Below are 15,448 nucleotides of genomic sequence, written 5' to 3' on the forward strand. Positions count from 1 at the left end.
GGAAACATATGTATACGAAGATACATGGAAAATGCTGAATAATTTCCTAGTTGCTGTTAGCTTTTAAGCTTTAGTCAATCCCTTCGGGGGTAATGACGCACACACCATTGACTTGTACCTGATTAAAATAACACAAAATTAATAAAAGAATTTGGTTGGAAAAAAATTACCGTCACGCGACTGTCAGAAAATCCAATCACAGACCAAGGAAAATAGTTAGCAACTACGCATCTTATTCGTCCGTCATGTGCTGTCACTCTCACGCCACATGACAATGCACCCAAATTGATAAGTTGAGTTTAGCGTACGTAATAGCGTATCTCGGATTACATGACAATGAGCGGCGCCACCACAAATTTGATAATTTCATCACCATCACCTTTGGGACCAAAAATTTTGCCCTGTTTCAATTTTCAAAACTCTCACGTGCCATATATTATTAAAAGTAGAAGCGTCCCCAAATCTCTTCCTTTTGAAACTCTGATTCGATCACCCACCGTAAAATATGTAAGTTCGTTTGCTTGATTTTAATGTCTATTTTCCTTTATTTAAAAATTTCTTTTTTTTTTTAATTATCGCTTTTAAATTATTGGCGATGGTTGTTTTCATTCCAAGTTCTGGCTTTTCTCTATTGGGAATTTCAGGAATCTTATCATTTTCGCGTTCAGTAATCTGTATTCGAAAATTAGGGTTTCTTGATTGTGTTGCGATTGGTTCGGGGTTATTAACTTTTGATTAAATTCTTGCTTTTTTAATGCGTGTTTCTTGTTTTATGTTTCTTTAAACTAGATTATATTTTGTCTCTCATAGCGTGGCGAATGAAAATGAGAGGGGAAGGAGGGTTGAGAGATCATTCTCTACCCAAAACTTGGCCGAGGAAGCGAACTCTAAATGGCTGTGAGAGGAAGAGGAATCTTGATAATGTTGTTCTCATTGATGTTGACAGTGAGAGATTAGATACTGTTATTCTTATCGACGTTCCGGAGTCTTTGCAACATAAAATTGGGAGTTCTAGTGCTCGGATGAAGGGCAAAAAGTTTCAGTTTCGAGGTATAATTAGCATTGACGATGATGAAGATGTGGGGTGTTCTGAAATGGATAGTGATTCCTCTTCTAGCAAAAGTTGTCCTGCTCCTGACCATGCTAATAAATTTGAGGACTTGGGCGATGATGAATGTCGGGTTGTTAAGGAAAGGAATTATGCATTCGGGATATCAAAGTGCAAGCAAGCATCTGATAAATATCCCTGTAGTAATCGTTATGGTTTGTTTGAGAGTAGTTCATCTGATACCGATGGTTCTGATTGTGAGGTCATGGAAGGCTCTTTTGGAAAGCTTCATAAAGAGTGGGAGAAAGCTTACCTTAAGAGAAAATTTCATGTCCATCAAGGTAAAGCTGCTGTACAGGATCAGGCTAGTCCTTCCTCTTTGAATAATGATCCTCGTCCGGATGTTGATGTTGAAGCAGGGAAAAGCAGTGAAGAGCGCTCAAAAACTTCCTTTTGCTGTAATTCAAGCAACACTGGTTACAAAAGCCAAAATTCCCATCCCTTTGTTCCAACGGATGATACAAATTTGGACACTGCTTCTCTCAATCCTGGAATGGAACGTCCTTCGGTGCAATCTGATAAAAAAGTTGGCCAGGAGATAAACTCATCTTCCAAGGAAGCTGATTTTCAGTTCAGAAGAGAAACAGTTATGGAAGATCCTTTTTCATTCTCTTCGTGGTGGCAAAGTTATAAACATAAGAATAATGGCAGTGGTAGTAGTTTCCTTGATGGGCAAAGTCCTCCACGGCCCTTTTTTTGGTACAACAGAGGAGAGGAAGACAAGCAACATCATCATACAAGTGAAACACATGATAAGAACACTAGTTTTCAGGGGGTTAACCAAAATTTTTATCATAAGAACACTAGTTTTCAGGATAAAGAGGCTTCTTTATGCAAGAGCCAACAATCAAGTGAAAGACACGATAACACTGAGCAAGTTGTTCCAAGTGAGAATTACAAAGAATTTTCTCAGGCAACTTCTAGTTGCACCTCATCACCTGGAAAATCACATCGTACAAGGACTGTATTTATGGAAAAAGCAATTTCTGGAGATCCGCCAGTGTCAAGTTCTCAACCATCTTGTGATAAAAGAGCTGAATGTAGTGTTGCATCTTCTGAATGTAATGCCGGGGCTATATTTGAAGAATCTGTCTCATTCAAGATTCCCTCATCAGGCATGCCAGAAGTTTGTAACAATAAATCCGATCAACAAGATGCCGAGAAACCAGATTCAGAGGGGATTTCTTCTTGTGAAACACAATGTGCTGATCGGGAAAGTAAGCAAGAGCGTCCTTGTTCGACAGAAGTAAAGCAGCAGGTTATTGGTTCAATGTCAAACTATCAACTAGATGCTGGAGCAGATGCCAGACGTACTCAAGGTGTTAGTCTCACCTCAGCTTTTGCGGATGATATAATTAATGAACGAGAAAAGCTCAAGGAGACTGATGAATACAAACGAGCAATGGAAGAAGAATGGGCATCCAGACAGCGGCAGTTACAAATTCAGGTACATTTATCAGGTTCCGTATCAATGGGTGATGCAATGTTTGATATTTCTCTCCCCTGTAATAGTTTATATCCTGCAGTGATGGTTTTAATTAGTGGATTTCAAAAGTTGATTCGGGTTTGGCGCATATATAACAAGTTCCATGTTTTGGTACAGACCTGAAGTGGAAGTGTTCCGTATCAATACCTATGAACCCTTAATTGTTTAGACCGCAGATAAGAACATATATCTGTTAATTTCGTGAAATTAATCATCCATAGCTAGTTATAATTTATTGTTTGTTGGCTTGTAGTAGAACCGTTACTGATTGTGAAAGGAAAAGAGCCACAAGTGGAAGTTTCTCGACGGAGAAGCATTCATCTCTAATGTTATGTGTTTTTCGTTTTAGGTGGATGCATTCATGAAAGTAAACTATGTGCATACACAGTGGTGGTATTGGTGATCTATGCTGGTTTGTCGTAAAGTATCCACAATGTCATTTTCAATAGAACTATCCTAGAAATCATAGTTCCCTTTTTCTGTGTCTGCAGTGTCTACAATTCACATGCCTATGGATTATGTTGTTTAAGTACTTTATTATATTGTAGTTATTGTTTTTTGCTGCTTCCTCTGGATTATGTCAGTAAAGTTTTCTATTATCTTCATGTAATTATTGTTTGTGCTGCATTGTGTTTGTGCATTTCAAGGAAATTGAACTAAGGCATAGTTTGTTTGTTGTATTATTTGACATAAATATGCTAGCACTTTTACAGGCAGAAGAGGCTCAGCGTTTACGTAAGAAAAAAAGAGCAGAAAGTATGCGTTTATTGGACATGGAGAGGAGGCAAAAACAACGACTTGAAGAAATTAGGGAGACGCAAAAGAAGGTTCAATTTTATTTTGTCAACTTGCATGTCATTGTCTTCTATTTAAAATGCTATACTTTTGTGGGTTTTTTTCCCCTTTTTTTTGATAAATATGCTAACTAGTGGTGCCAAATTCAGGATGAGGAAAATATGAACTTAAAAGAGAAAATCCGTATTGAAGTGAGAAAGGAGCTTTGTAAATTGGAAACCACATGCATAGATATGGCCTCATTACTTCGTGCCTTGGGAATACATGTGGGAGGCAGCTTTCGTCCCTTGTCACAGGAGGTAAGTTAGATTTTATTTATTTTTAAATTTTATTGTGATTGATTACTTTTGGTGAAATTTGGGTGAAGTCTTAGTGTGTTAGGAAAAGGTGTTGGTTATGTGGCCACAAATTAAAAAAGTGCTCTTTTAAAGTGTTTTGTGCATTTAAAAAATTTTAGTTAAGGGGTGTGATAAGAAATTTTTATTTTGCTATGAACTTAAAGAAGCTTTCTCCTTAGATACCCAAAAATAACTTAAGTACCTTCTGTTATGAGCTCCAGACTTAAACATGGTTAATCTAATTGCTTTGTATATTTCATGGATGATTCCTCTGAATTTTGTGCCCCTGCATATGATATGGAAACAGTATGATACTATTCATGATTAATGGCTTGTGATATGCAACTTTTACAGCTCCTAGATTCTTCTGAATTGTAATTGTATGGGTTTGGTCTAATTATTGCATTGTGAAGTCATGAGATAGCGGTCATAAAGACAACTCATGTCAATCTTGTATGTTAATTATTCTTGTTGTCCTTAATATTTTAATGAAGGGTATTGGCCAATTCAGGTGCATGCAGCTTATAAACGAGCTTTGTTAAGATTTCACCCTGACCGGGCATCAAAGACTGATGTTCGACAGCAGGTTGAAGCTGAGGAAAAATTTAAGCTTATTTCTCGGATGAGGGAGAAATTTTTATTGACTGCATGTCACTGAATGCTAACAAAAGGATTTTATACACCAATTCTTTTTAGCTGGTGATATTTGGAAATTGACATGGCTAGTGCCTCTGATTTTTTCATATGGTATCTTTTAGCATTCTTTAGGAAACACTCACTCAGCAAATTGTATTTATAAAGCTGTGTAGTTGTTGTTGTTTTTCTTTCTTTTTTTCTTTTTTTTTTTCTCTCTAAAATACTTAGGCAGAGAATCATTACTGTAAAGTACCTCACTTTATCATGTTTGTTTTTGGTTGAGTTGCGGAAGAAGGGTGCATATTTTAGCTTTTAATGTTTGCATGTGGGAACTGCTACTTCATTTTTGTAAGTTGTAACTATAACCTTTTGTTGTGTTGGTACTTTTTTATGCATGTTACCTCTTTGTTTTGAGCTCTTTTGGTTATCCGGTCTATAAGGGACAACTACTCTGGCTGTTGAAAGAAGGCTCCTTTTGCTTATCCTGCCTTTGAAAATAAGGCAATTTGGCTAGGATAGGATGTGGACAAATGTTAGTATTTAAATAAAAACTTCTTTTAGTTAATTGTCTTTTGTTTGTTGCTTTGCGAAATTCTAGTGGCAATTGTAATGTGTCCATACAAAATCAACCAAAACAAGAATGCTTATTGTTGAATTCAACCGTAAACAGTGTCTGAGGTTGGGTGCTCGGTAGAACTTACTACTATAAGAAATTAAGAACCCTATAATGGACATAATTACAGAATTCTAGTATTCTTTTCACAAAGCATGAAGTTTGACTTGAATTTCATGTTGAGGGCTCGGTGTGATATAACTTGAACGGGTGAATGAGTATAAGCTGGTGACGGAGTGGAATTGTATCGCTGCAATCTTGGCTTCTGTACTCGGGGTCATGGTGAACTGCTAGAACTGGAATGGTTATATTTACATTAGCTGGAATAAAATATCTTCCCCAGTTTCACTTCTTTTCACACTTTCCTGAGTATTTGGTCTACTGGAGGATATAGTATTAAAGATTCTCACTTTCCTTAGAATTTGGTCCACCGGAGGATATAGTCTAAAAGATTCATTTCCTTTGCTTCAACCATTTTTCACCACCTACTGTTGTCGGAAGCTCGTCCCCTAAAAGCTTCTTTGCAAATCCTTTATTCTCTTCTCAGAGGAATGCTTTGTCATTTAGTATTTCTTCAACCAGCTCAGGTACAGACACTACTATCTGAGCCTGAGGACCATTCTACCGAGGAAGTTTCTACCATAAGGCTTCTTCCAAGAGTAAAGGTGATGATAGACTCTTGGGAACATATGATGCGAGTGCGACGACAATTCCATAGGACTGCTCAGGATTTTTGTCATGATAACAATCTCTTTGGTGTTTCCATTAATTAAAAAGCATGAAGGACCTTTGATGCCTTCTGATCTCATGCGGGTGTTGAAAAATCATGCACGTGACATGCAAATTCAATAAAGCATGCAATTTTTCAAAGAGCTACCAAACAATTGAAGAAAAAAAATGAAAAGTTGGTAAATTTGGCAAATTTGTCAAATGAACACCATTAACATATTTGCATGGGTTAGGTGAAATAGTGCTAGGATTAGGTGGAATAGTACTAGATTCAAGCCTATAAATAGAGAGTATTTCTTTATTCAATTTCTTTCCAAAATTGTTAAGCTTATAAGTTTCTAAACTTTTGAGAGAAGTGAGAGAAGTGTGTCTGGAGAATTTATTTTTCCTGCAGAGTGTGAGAGTACTGAGTATATTTGAGTTTCTGGGAAGTGAGATTCGTTACTCAAATATTGTACTCTATTAATTGTTAAATAAACAATTATTTTTTCTTGTCTTCGTGGATGCAGGTTTAATTACCGAACCACGTAATTCTTGTGTCCTTTATTTTTCTATAATTATTTGGTGCGCTTGATTCTGCATTCCGTGCACAACAAGTGGTATCAGAGCCGACGGTTCGTACTTGGGGGATACGGTACTGTTCACGTATACGGTAATATTCACGTATACGGTACTGTTCACATACGGTACTATTCACGAATACGGTGGAGACGATCATTTGTACTTGAGAGATAGTATATTGTAAGTAGTGTATATTTTTGCATGTTTAGGAAAGTTCTGTCAACAAAGGCGATAAGAGTCTAAGGATTCTAGTTTTTAATTGGGACCGAGTTCCCGTCCAGTCTCTTGGGAACTTTCCTAGTGCATTTATTCATGCGAAATTAACATCATAAAGACTTTTTTTCAAGTGGAAATAGTTCGTTGAGAAAATGGTAGAAGGTGAAACTTCCAAAATTGGGGAGATATCTACCGAGACTATTTCAAGAGACACTTCAGGTGGGAGACGAGATTTGTTAAATCGCTATTCAGCACATGTTATAGGAGGCTAGAAGATCGATGTTGAAAAGTTTGATGAGAAAATCAACTTCAGCATGTGGAGGCGTGAAGTTATGGATGCCCTTATTCAAATCGATCTCGATGTTGTTCTGAAAAATAAAAGACACTTGTATGATGAAAAAATTTGGGATCGTATGAACGAGAAAGCTTGTGGTCAGATCAGATCTTGTTTGACTAAAGAGGTGAAATACTTGGTGAAAGATGAGGAGTGTGCGGTGACTTTGTGGCGTACATTGAAAGAGAAGTACCTGGTTAAAAGTCCTGAAAATCGCCTTCATACAATGAGCTAAATATATGGTTTTCGAATGAAGCATGCGGTGTCAATGCACAATCATGTCTCAAGATTTGAAAAGTTACTTGCTGATTTGAAGAATCTTGATGAAGATATTAAGGATGAAGTCAAGGTTATGATTCTGTTACACTCACTACCAGAGGAATATAGTCATTTTATGACTACTTTGATATATGGGAAGTGTGTGATCGTCTTCAAAGATGTTTGCACAACATTGACTAGCTTGGAGATTCAGAATAATGATAAAAATTCTGAACGAGCATCGTCTGAAGCTTTGGTGAGTATAGATTGGGCGATGGAGAAACAAAAGAAGCGTGGTGGAAAGAATTCTCGATCTAAATCGAGAAGTAGAAATATAGCTCGAGACGAGTGTGCCTTTTGTCATGAAAAGGGCCATTGGAGGAAAGATTGTCCAAAGGCTTAAAAGAGAGATGGAAAAAAACCAGCAGCAGCAAACATGGCACGGAAACATGGCACGGAAAGATTATTCACTAAGTATTACTCCTGCAGCATATGTGGCTAGTTCGAGCGAGTGGATACTTGATACTGGAGCAATCTATCATTTGTGTCCTATTAAGGAATGATTTACGAATTTTCGTAATCTGGAATCCGGTGCAGTTGTAATGGGGAATGATCAACCTTGTCGCACAATGGAGATAAGAACAATTCGGCCCAAAATGTTTGATGGAATGGTCAGAGAACTCAAAGAGGTTAGATTTGTTCCAGCTTTAAAGAAAAATCTAATTTCTGTGGGTGCTTTGGAAGCTAAAGGCTACAAGGTTACCATTGAAGATGGTATAATGAAGTTTACACATGGGGCTATGGTGATTCTGCAAGGGGTTCGGCGTCACAATCTGTACTATTTGAAGGGAGGTACAACTGATGAAGCAAATGCTGTTGAGGCGCACAGTGATACCACCAAGCTATGGCATGTACGACTGAGACATGCTGGAGAGAAGTCTTTGCAAACTCTGAGGCATGGACTCTTAAAAGGTACCAAACTCTGTAAATTAAATTTCTGTGAGCATTGTTTAGTAGGCAAGAAAATATGGGTCAAGTTTGGTACAGCTAATCACGATACTCGTGAGATCCTTGAATATGTTCATAGTGATGTATGGGGACCAACCAAAACGGCTCCAATGGGTGGAAGCCATTATTTTGTTACATTTATTGATGATTTCTCTAGACGTGTGTGGGTGTACATTATGCGAGCAAAGGATGAGGTTCTAGAGATTTTCGTGAAATGAAAGAAATTAGTGGAGACTCAAACTGGCAGAAAGATCAAAGTATTACGATATGATAATGTGGGTGAATATACTTCTGATCCATTCTTGCAAGTATGCCAGAACGAGGGTATTAAAAAACATTTCACGGTGAGACATACTCCGCAACAGAACGGTGTGGCTGAGCGTATGAATCGTACTTTACTGGAGAAGGTACGGTATATGTTATCTAATGCTGGTTTAGATAAAAAGTTTTGGGCTGAAGCTGTGAGCTACGCAAGTCACTTGGTAAACCGGTTGCCTTCTGCTGCAATTGGAGGTAAAACTCCTATGGAAATGTGGTCTGGAAAGCATGCACAAGACTATGATTCCCTTCGTATATTCGGGTATCCAGCTTATTATCATGTTAAAGATGGTAAACTAGATCCTCATGCTAGAAAAACTATCTTTGTGGGATTCAAAGGTGGAGTAAAGGGCTTCAAGCTTTGGGATCTCGAAGACAAAAAATTTGTGTGTAGTAGAGATGTCACATTTGATGAAGTTTCAATGATGAAAGCTTCAAGTTCTCAGCAGGTGGAGAACAAGACCAAAGAGGTATTGCAGCGGGTGGAGTTTGATGCAACTCCATATGTACCAGTTAGTTTTACATCAAAGAAGAGTTCAACTATGGAGGTGACACCTAGAGTTGAAGAAGAGGTTGTTTCTTCTGATGTCCCACAAAATGAAGAAACAATTGATGATGTAGATAATGATGATTTTATTGCAACAAGGAGGCCAAGAAGAGAGATAAAGAAACCCAGATGGCTTACTAAAGATATGATGATAGCCTATGCACTTTCAGTTATTGATGATGACATCCCCAACACTTTCGGTGAAGCATTACGCAGCAGTGAAAGTGATCAGTGGAAGTTAGCCATGGAAGAAGAGATGAAATCTCTCCATCAAAATCAGACTTGGGAACTTGTAAAGTTACCAAAGGGGAAAAGGGCTATTGGCAATAAATGAGTCTACACCAAAAAGCAAAGATCTTCGAATCAAACAACTCCTCGATACAAGGCAAGGTTCGTGGCAAAATGTTTTGCTCAAAAGGAATATATTGACTACAATGAAGTTTTCTCTCCAGTTGTAAAACATACTTTCATTCATATTCTACTTGCTTTAGTTGCAGAATATGAGTTAGAGTTGGCTCAATTGGATGTTAAGACGACGTTCTTACATAGAGATTTGGAGGAGGAAATCTATATGATTTAGTCTTGTGGTTTCAGAGTTGTTGGAAAGGATAATCATGTGTGTAGGTTGATTAAATCTTTGTACGGACTGAAGCAATCGTCAAGGCAGTGGTACAAAAAATTTGATCAATTTATACAAGGGCAGAAATTCCCCAGAAGTGAACACGATCATTGTGTTTACTTTAGAAGACTACCAGATGTAGCTTTCATCTATTTGTTACTCTATGTCGATGATATGCTTATAGTTTTGAAGAATAGAGATGAGATCGAAAGATTAAAGAAGTAGTTGGCTTCTCAGTTCGAGATGAAAGACTTAGGTGATGCACAGAAAATACTTGGGATGGAGATTCGTAGAGACAAGAAGAATGTGAGCGTATAGTTGACTCAAAAGTCTTATTTGAAGAAAGTGCTAGAAAGATTCGGTATGGATGACAAAACTAAACCGATATGTACACCTCTAGCTCCTCATTTCAAATTAAGCTATTCTTCATGTCCTAGATCTCAAGAGGAGCGCGATTACATGGCTCGTGTTCCATATGCTAGTGTTGTGGGTAGTCTTATGTATGCTATGGTATGCACAAGGCCCGATATATCTCAAGCAGTGAGCATGGTTAGTAGATACATGCACAATCCGGGTAAAAATCAATGGCTTGCGGTAAAATGGATTCTCCGATATTTGTATGGGACAATTGATGTTGGGTTATTGTTCAAGAAGGATTGTGGTCAACAATGTGTTGGGTATTGTGATTCTGATTTCGCTGGAGACCTTGACAAGCGAAGATCAACAACGGGCTACGTATTCACATTGGGTGGAGGTCCGGTTAGCTGGAGGTCGATTCTACAATCGACAATTGCTCTGTCCACTACGGAAGCAGAGTATATGGCAGCAACTGAGGCTGTAAAAGAAGCTATATGGTTGAAAGGTTTGTTAGGTGATTTAGGAGTAATCCAGGAGAACATTGCGGTCTTTTGTGATAATTAAAGTGCGATATTCCTTGTGAAGAATCAAACATATCACGCTCGGACGAAGCACATAGATGTGAAATATCATTATGTGAGAGAGATTATCGAGAGCGGTGTTGTGTTGTTGAGAAAGATCGATACCAAAGATAATCCATCAGATATGTTGACAAATGTAGTTTCTGGAGTTAAGTTTCAACATTGCTTGAAACTAATTCAAATCATTCGCTTGTGTTAAGATATGTCCTTTAGGAATTTTGAACTACGGTTGGCTTGATCCCAAATTTTGGGTACGTAGGCAGTCACAGAGATGCAGTTACTTTGGGGATGATGGTTCGTTGGTAGTCGGCTCAGATTTGGACAAATTTTCGCCGAGGTGGAGAATTGTTGAAAAATCATGCACGTGGCATGCAAATTCAAGAAAGCATGCAGTTTTTCAAAGAGCTACCAAACAATTGAAGAAAAAAATGAAAAGTTGGCAAATTTGTCAAATTTGTCAAATGGACACCATTGACATATTTGCATGGGTTAGGTAAAATAGTGCTTGGGTTAGGTGGAATAGTACTTGGGTTAGGTGGAATAATACTAGATTCAAGCCTATAAATAGAGAGCATTTCTTCATTCCATTTCATCCCAAAATTGTTAAGCTTATAAGTTTCTAAGCTTTTGAGAGAAGTGAGAGAAGTGTGTCTGGAGAATTTATCTTTCTTGCAGAGTGTGAGAGTACTGGGTATATTTAGATTTCTGAGAAGTGAGATTCGTTCCTCAAATATTGTACTCTATTAATTATTAAATAAACAATTATTATTTCTTGCATTCGTGGATGTAGGTTTAATTACCGAACCACGTAATTCTTGTGTCCTTTATTTTTCTATAATTATTTGGTGCGCTTGATTCCGCATTCCGCACACAACAACGAAACTATTTGCAAATTGGAGTCCACCATAGTTTGTTTATGAACCTAATGATAGTGATGAGAACTTGAAGAAAGACAAACATAAACAACTTGCAAGTAGATTATCACAGCTCACATCACAACCCGAAACCCCGAGGACCTTTTTCTACAAGATTACCGTCAACTGATTGATTCCATGGAAGAAGCTTATGAAATATTCATCACGAGCACGTGTTAAATAATCCCTAATTTTATCTGAGTAGTACAAGTTATATATAATTTTCTATAAGATATTCAAAATGATTATGATTCTTGCTTCATTGATTAATGAATTTTATGGCCATAAAAATCTGTGTTAGGAAAATGATGTTGTCATCCTTTATTTGCACAAACCAATTTTGATATGCTAAATTTCATAACAGTATACTAAGGATTAGCATAATGTAAACGATTGGATACCCAATTATTGTTTGCCACACTGGTATTGGCTAAATCTATCGCCATTGGATGAAATAATTAATCAGAAAATTATGTGATAATAAACTATAATATTCTGGGCATCAATAATTGATCCGTGTCGGAATGACTACAAAGCGTTCTCTTATTTTATTGCTTGAATGACAAAAGCATTGAAGGAAAAATGGCCAAGTCACTTCTGCTTTCTTACGGCTGAAGTGTTTGCGTTCATGCTGTGGTCCCTGTTTATATACTTGAAGAAATTAGCGAATTTTTTGAACTCTCTCAGAACATCAACCCTTAAAATTCTTGTCACAGAGCATGGAGCAGGACTTGAAGTCCATGCTGTGGTCTAAGTGTGATGATTGATGCTGGTGAGTGAACATAAGTTGGTGACAGAGTAAACTTGTATTGCTGCAGAATCATTGAGAGTGCAATCTTGGCTTCCATGATTGCATAGTTGAAGCCAACACAAGTCCGAGGTCCCAAACCAAAAGGAATAAATGCCGCCATGTTGTTGTTTGTAGCATTAGCCACTCCTCCAGCAAATCTTTCTGGCTTGAAAAGGTGAAATTCTTCTCCCCATATTTGAGGGTCATGGTGAACTGCTAGAGTTGGAATGGTTATGTCCACATCTGCTGGAATCACGAACTTCCCCAATTTGACTTCTTTTTTCACTTTCCTCAGAATTAAAACCACGGGAGGATATAGCCTTAAAGATTCATTGATAATCATACTCATCTGCCAGGACAAATTCTTTATACATTAAACTGAAAAATTCATTCTACCGAACTTAATGAAAAATATAAGGTCATAATCTATGGTTTGCTTACAATCTTTAATCGGGAGATGTTATCTGCGTTTGGACTTTGCTGGCCAAATAACTGCAGAACCTCATTCCTTGCTTTGTCTTGCCAATCGTTGTGAATTGCCAGTAGAAGAACTGTCCAAGTGAGCAAGCTTGCGGTGGTTTCATGTCCCGCTATGTAAAATGTCTTGCATTCATCAATTAGATCATCTAACGATATTTTCAGAGTCTCATCCACATTGTGATAGGCCTGCATTAGTACTCCAAGAAGATCGCTCCCGTAGCTCTCTACTTCTCCCGTCATAACATTACTTTCTCTCTTCTTTATTATCTTGATGATTGAATCTCGTATGTCTTGTTCAGTTTTGTGTGATTCAATATCGTCGTGTGTTTTCACAAGTTTACTGCAACAATTGTATATATAAAATGGTTCAATTAGATAAATGATCCTTGTGACTATCAAGAATCAAGGAAGCCTGTTAATTGGGCTCTGGCAAATAAAGTTTATAAAGAAAACAGGGGAATAGAGAGATTAAGGATACCCAATCACAGGAATTCTAACTCTGTACTCGTTTTTGGAAATGAAGAAAGTCAATTTCGTTAACATATTGAATATGTTCTCTCCTTCCAAGTAGCTGCTTCCAAAAGCTGTCCTGGATATTGCTTCTAATGTTAAAATCTTGAATTCTTGGTATACGTCAATCTCCTGGCCTTCGTTATCTCTCCACCTGTCCAGCATCATCTCCGCACTTGCAATCATATCTGGAATCATACTCTACAAACGAAGTAGAGATAAGAAAAATCTTTCATTGCTTTTAACCGCATTGACTAATATTTTACTTAACTAAAACTCTATTTGAGATTGAAATTGAACAACTATAGTTAAAAAACTATGGTATTAAAGTATTTGATAAACAATAGTTGCTGTAACTTAGAAGTTAAGTTAATTTGATTTTACACTTAAAAAAATTATTATATCTTTACTAATTTTATCAAAATTATTATTTAAAAATTATATTTATTACATACAATTAACTTTTGTTTTATAGTTACAACTTCTTTCCACAATAGCTATATTCGACAACAGTTATAATTTAAAAGTTACAGCACCTCAATACCAAACATGCCATAACTAGTAATGGTGAAAGTAAACTAATATAATCTTAAACACACCCAGCGGGACAAGAAAAATTAATTGATTTACCTTCAAAGTCTCGGCATGAAAAGCATGGTTGGCCAGTTTCCTTTGCTTAAACCATTTTTCACCTTGGGCCGTTACAAGACCGTTCCCTAAAAGTTTCTTTGTATATTCTCTAGGCTCTCTTTTTGGGTAAGCTCTATGTTTGTCACTCAGTATCTCTTTGATCAGCTGAGGTTCAGTGACTACTAATTGAGCTTCAAGACCGTACCACATAAGGAAGTTTTTACCTTCACCGAGTCAAAAAGCTTTTCAATCAAATCTAACAATTAGACGGTTAAAATTAAGGCAAAGCTCATTTTACAAACAATTAGACAGTTAATATTTGGAAACAGATTGAGTTACCGTATAACTTGATCCAAGAGTAAACGTGAGGAGAGACTCGGGGGTATATTTGATGTGACAATTCCATAGGACTTCTCATGGTTTCATTTTTCATGTTGAGGATATCTTTGGTGCTTCCATGAATGAATTTGTGAGAAGGACCTTTGATACCTTGTGATCTCATCCGAGACTGTATGCGAACTGGAGTCCACCATACTTTGTTAATGAACCAGATGAGAACTAACAGGAAAAACAGACACACACATATTGTAATATATACTATCATCTCTGCTTCGGGCACAACCAAAGACCTTGTTCTTTTCTCTATAAAATCACAGCCACAATTGAGTCATTACTCTCTTCAATGGAAGAAGGATCTGGTTCTTGCTTCATTGCTTGCTTAAATATATATTCGTTCATTGATCTATTACTTGCCGACAAACAAAATCTTGTGGTTAGTAAATGTTGCTGTCATTCTCTAATTTGTCAGAACAAATTTAAATATGCTAAAATTTTATGCCTGTCCAAAAGAGTAACATAAACATTTTCAATCATTTAAATTACAATTTGTCACGTTGCATAATCTAACGAAGTGGATGAAATAATTCATCAGAAAAGTTATGCGAATAATAATAAACTACATCTATTTTGTATTATCAATAATTGACCCAGATGGGATTGAGTCCATATCATTCTTTTATTTTAGTTCTAGCTTTCTTAATCATTAGCAGTATTTGCTGTGGTGAAATATTAATTGAAAATATTGATTTACTGAATAAAAGAAATATAACAGGCAAGCAACCGTTTCTTTAATTTTTCTATTTTCTAGCATTTTTCCCAAAAAAAAAAAACCAAATTAAGCAAACAAGAATAATAAACTCAGACCTAAATGTAATACCCTGGACTCAAATAGTGCCAAAAGCACACATCGAGTCCAAGAGGAGCTAAGGTCTTGTTTGGGATTGAGGGTACTGTATCTTTTAAACTATAACTGATGTGGAAAAAAAAGCTGTAATTATAAAACAAAAGTTAATAATAAGTAGTAAATATAAATTTTAAATAATATTTTTCACAAAATTATTAAAGATATAATAGATTTTTCATAATACAAGTAAAAAATTATATCAATATAGCTTTCAAACTACAGCAGTCAGTGTTTACCAACCCTAGCCCAACCTTAATCCCAAACGCACCTTAGATCCTTATGTTCTGAATCTCTAAAATTTTATTCTCAAACACAATTATGCACAGTAAGACAAATCGTCAAATATAATCTAATAATAACCTATCTAGTACTAAAAT

General features: G+C 36.7%; 2 protein-coding genes across 3 annotated transcripts; one reads left to right on the forward strand and one right to left on the reverse strand.

Annotated features, from left to right (window-relative positions):
• Positions 1-319: 319 nt before the first annotated feature.
• LOC18044373 lies at positions 320-4,777 on the forward strand. 2 transcript variants are annotated; one of them, XM_006437800.2, is made up of 5 exons: positions 320-507; positions 790-2,555; positions 3,308-3,421; positions 3,539-3,688; positions 4,239-4,777. In XM_006437800.2, exons 2-5 carry the CDS (start codon positions 819-821, stop codon positions 4,383-4,385), a joined length of 2,148 nt encoding a protein of 715 aa, XP_006437863.1. In that variant the 5' UTR covers positions 320-507; positions 790-818; the 3' UTR covers positions 4,386-4,777. The 2 variants fall into 2 exon arrangements, with proteins under 2 accessions (XP_006437863.1, XP_024041191.1); XM_024185423.1 differs by having other exon boundaries at positions 811-2,555.
• Positions 4,778-12,128: 7,351 nt separating this feature from the next.
• On the reverse strand, positions 12,129-14,489 carry LOC18043663 (cytochrome P450 CYP749A22). Its single transcript, XM_006437804.2, has 5 exons — positions 14,168-14,489; positions 13,829-14,052; positions 13,167-13,399; positions 12,650-13,028; positions 12,129-12,557 (listed from the first exon to the last, which is right to left on the reverse strand). Exons 1-5 carry the CDS (start codon positions 14,430-14,432, stop codon positions 12,129-12,131), a joined length of 1,530 nt encoding a protein of 509 aa, XP_006437867.1. The 5' UTR covers positions 14,433-14,489.
• Between the last annotated feature and the right edge of the window lie 959 nt (positions 14,490-15,448).

This window comes from Citrus clementina, unplaced genomic scaffold (assembly GCF_000493195.1).
Source record: "Citrus clementina cultivar Clemenules unplaced genomic scaffold, Citrus_clementina_v1.0 scaffold_4, whole genome shotgun sequence".
Lineage (NCBI taxonomy): Eukaryota > Viridiplantae > Streptophyta > Magnoliopsida > Sapindales > Rutaceae > Citrus > Citrus x clementina.

Coding starts and splice junctions, on each gene's coding strand:
- LOC18044373 (XM_006437800.2), top strand. CDS start 819: ATGAAAATGAGAGGGGAAGGAGGGTTGAGAGATCATTCTCTACCCAAA. Junction 2,556..3,307: donor AGCGGCAGTTACAAATTCAG/GTACATTTATCA, acceptor GCACTTTTACAG/GCAGAAGAGGCTCAGCGTTT. Junction 3,422..3,538: donor TTAGGGAGACGCAAAAGAAG/GTTCAATTTTAT, acceptor TGCCAAATTCAG/GATGAGGAAAATATGAACTT.
- LOC18043663 (XM_006437804.2), bottom strand. CDS start 14,432: ATGATAGTATATATTACAATATGTGTGTGTCTGTTTTTCCTGTTAGTT. Junction 14,053..14,167: donor CTCTTGGATCAAGTTATACG/GTAACTCAATCT, acceptor GACTCGGTGAAG/GTAAAAACTTCCTTATGTGG. Junction 13,400..13,828: donor TTCATGCCGAGACTTTGAAG/GTAAATCAATTA, acceptor CTTCGTTTGTAG/AGTATGATTCCAGATATGAT.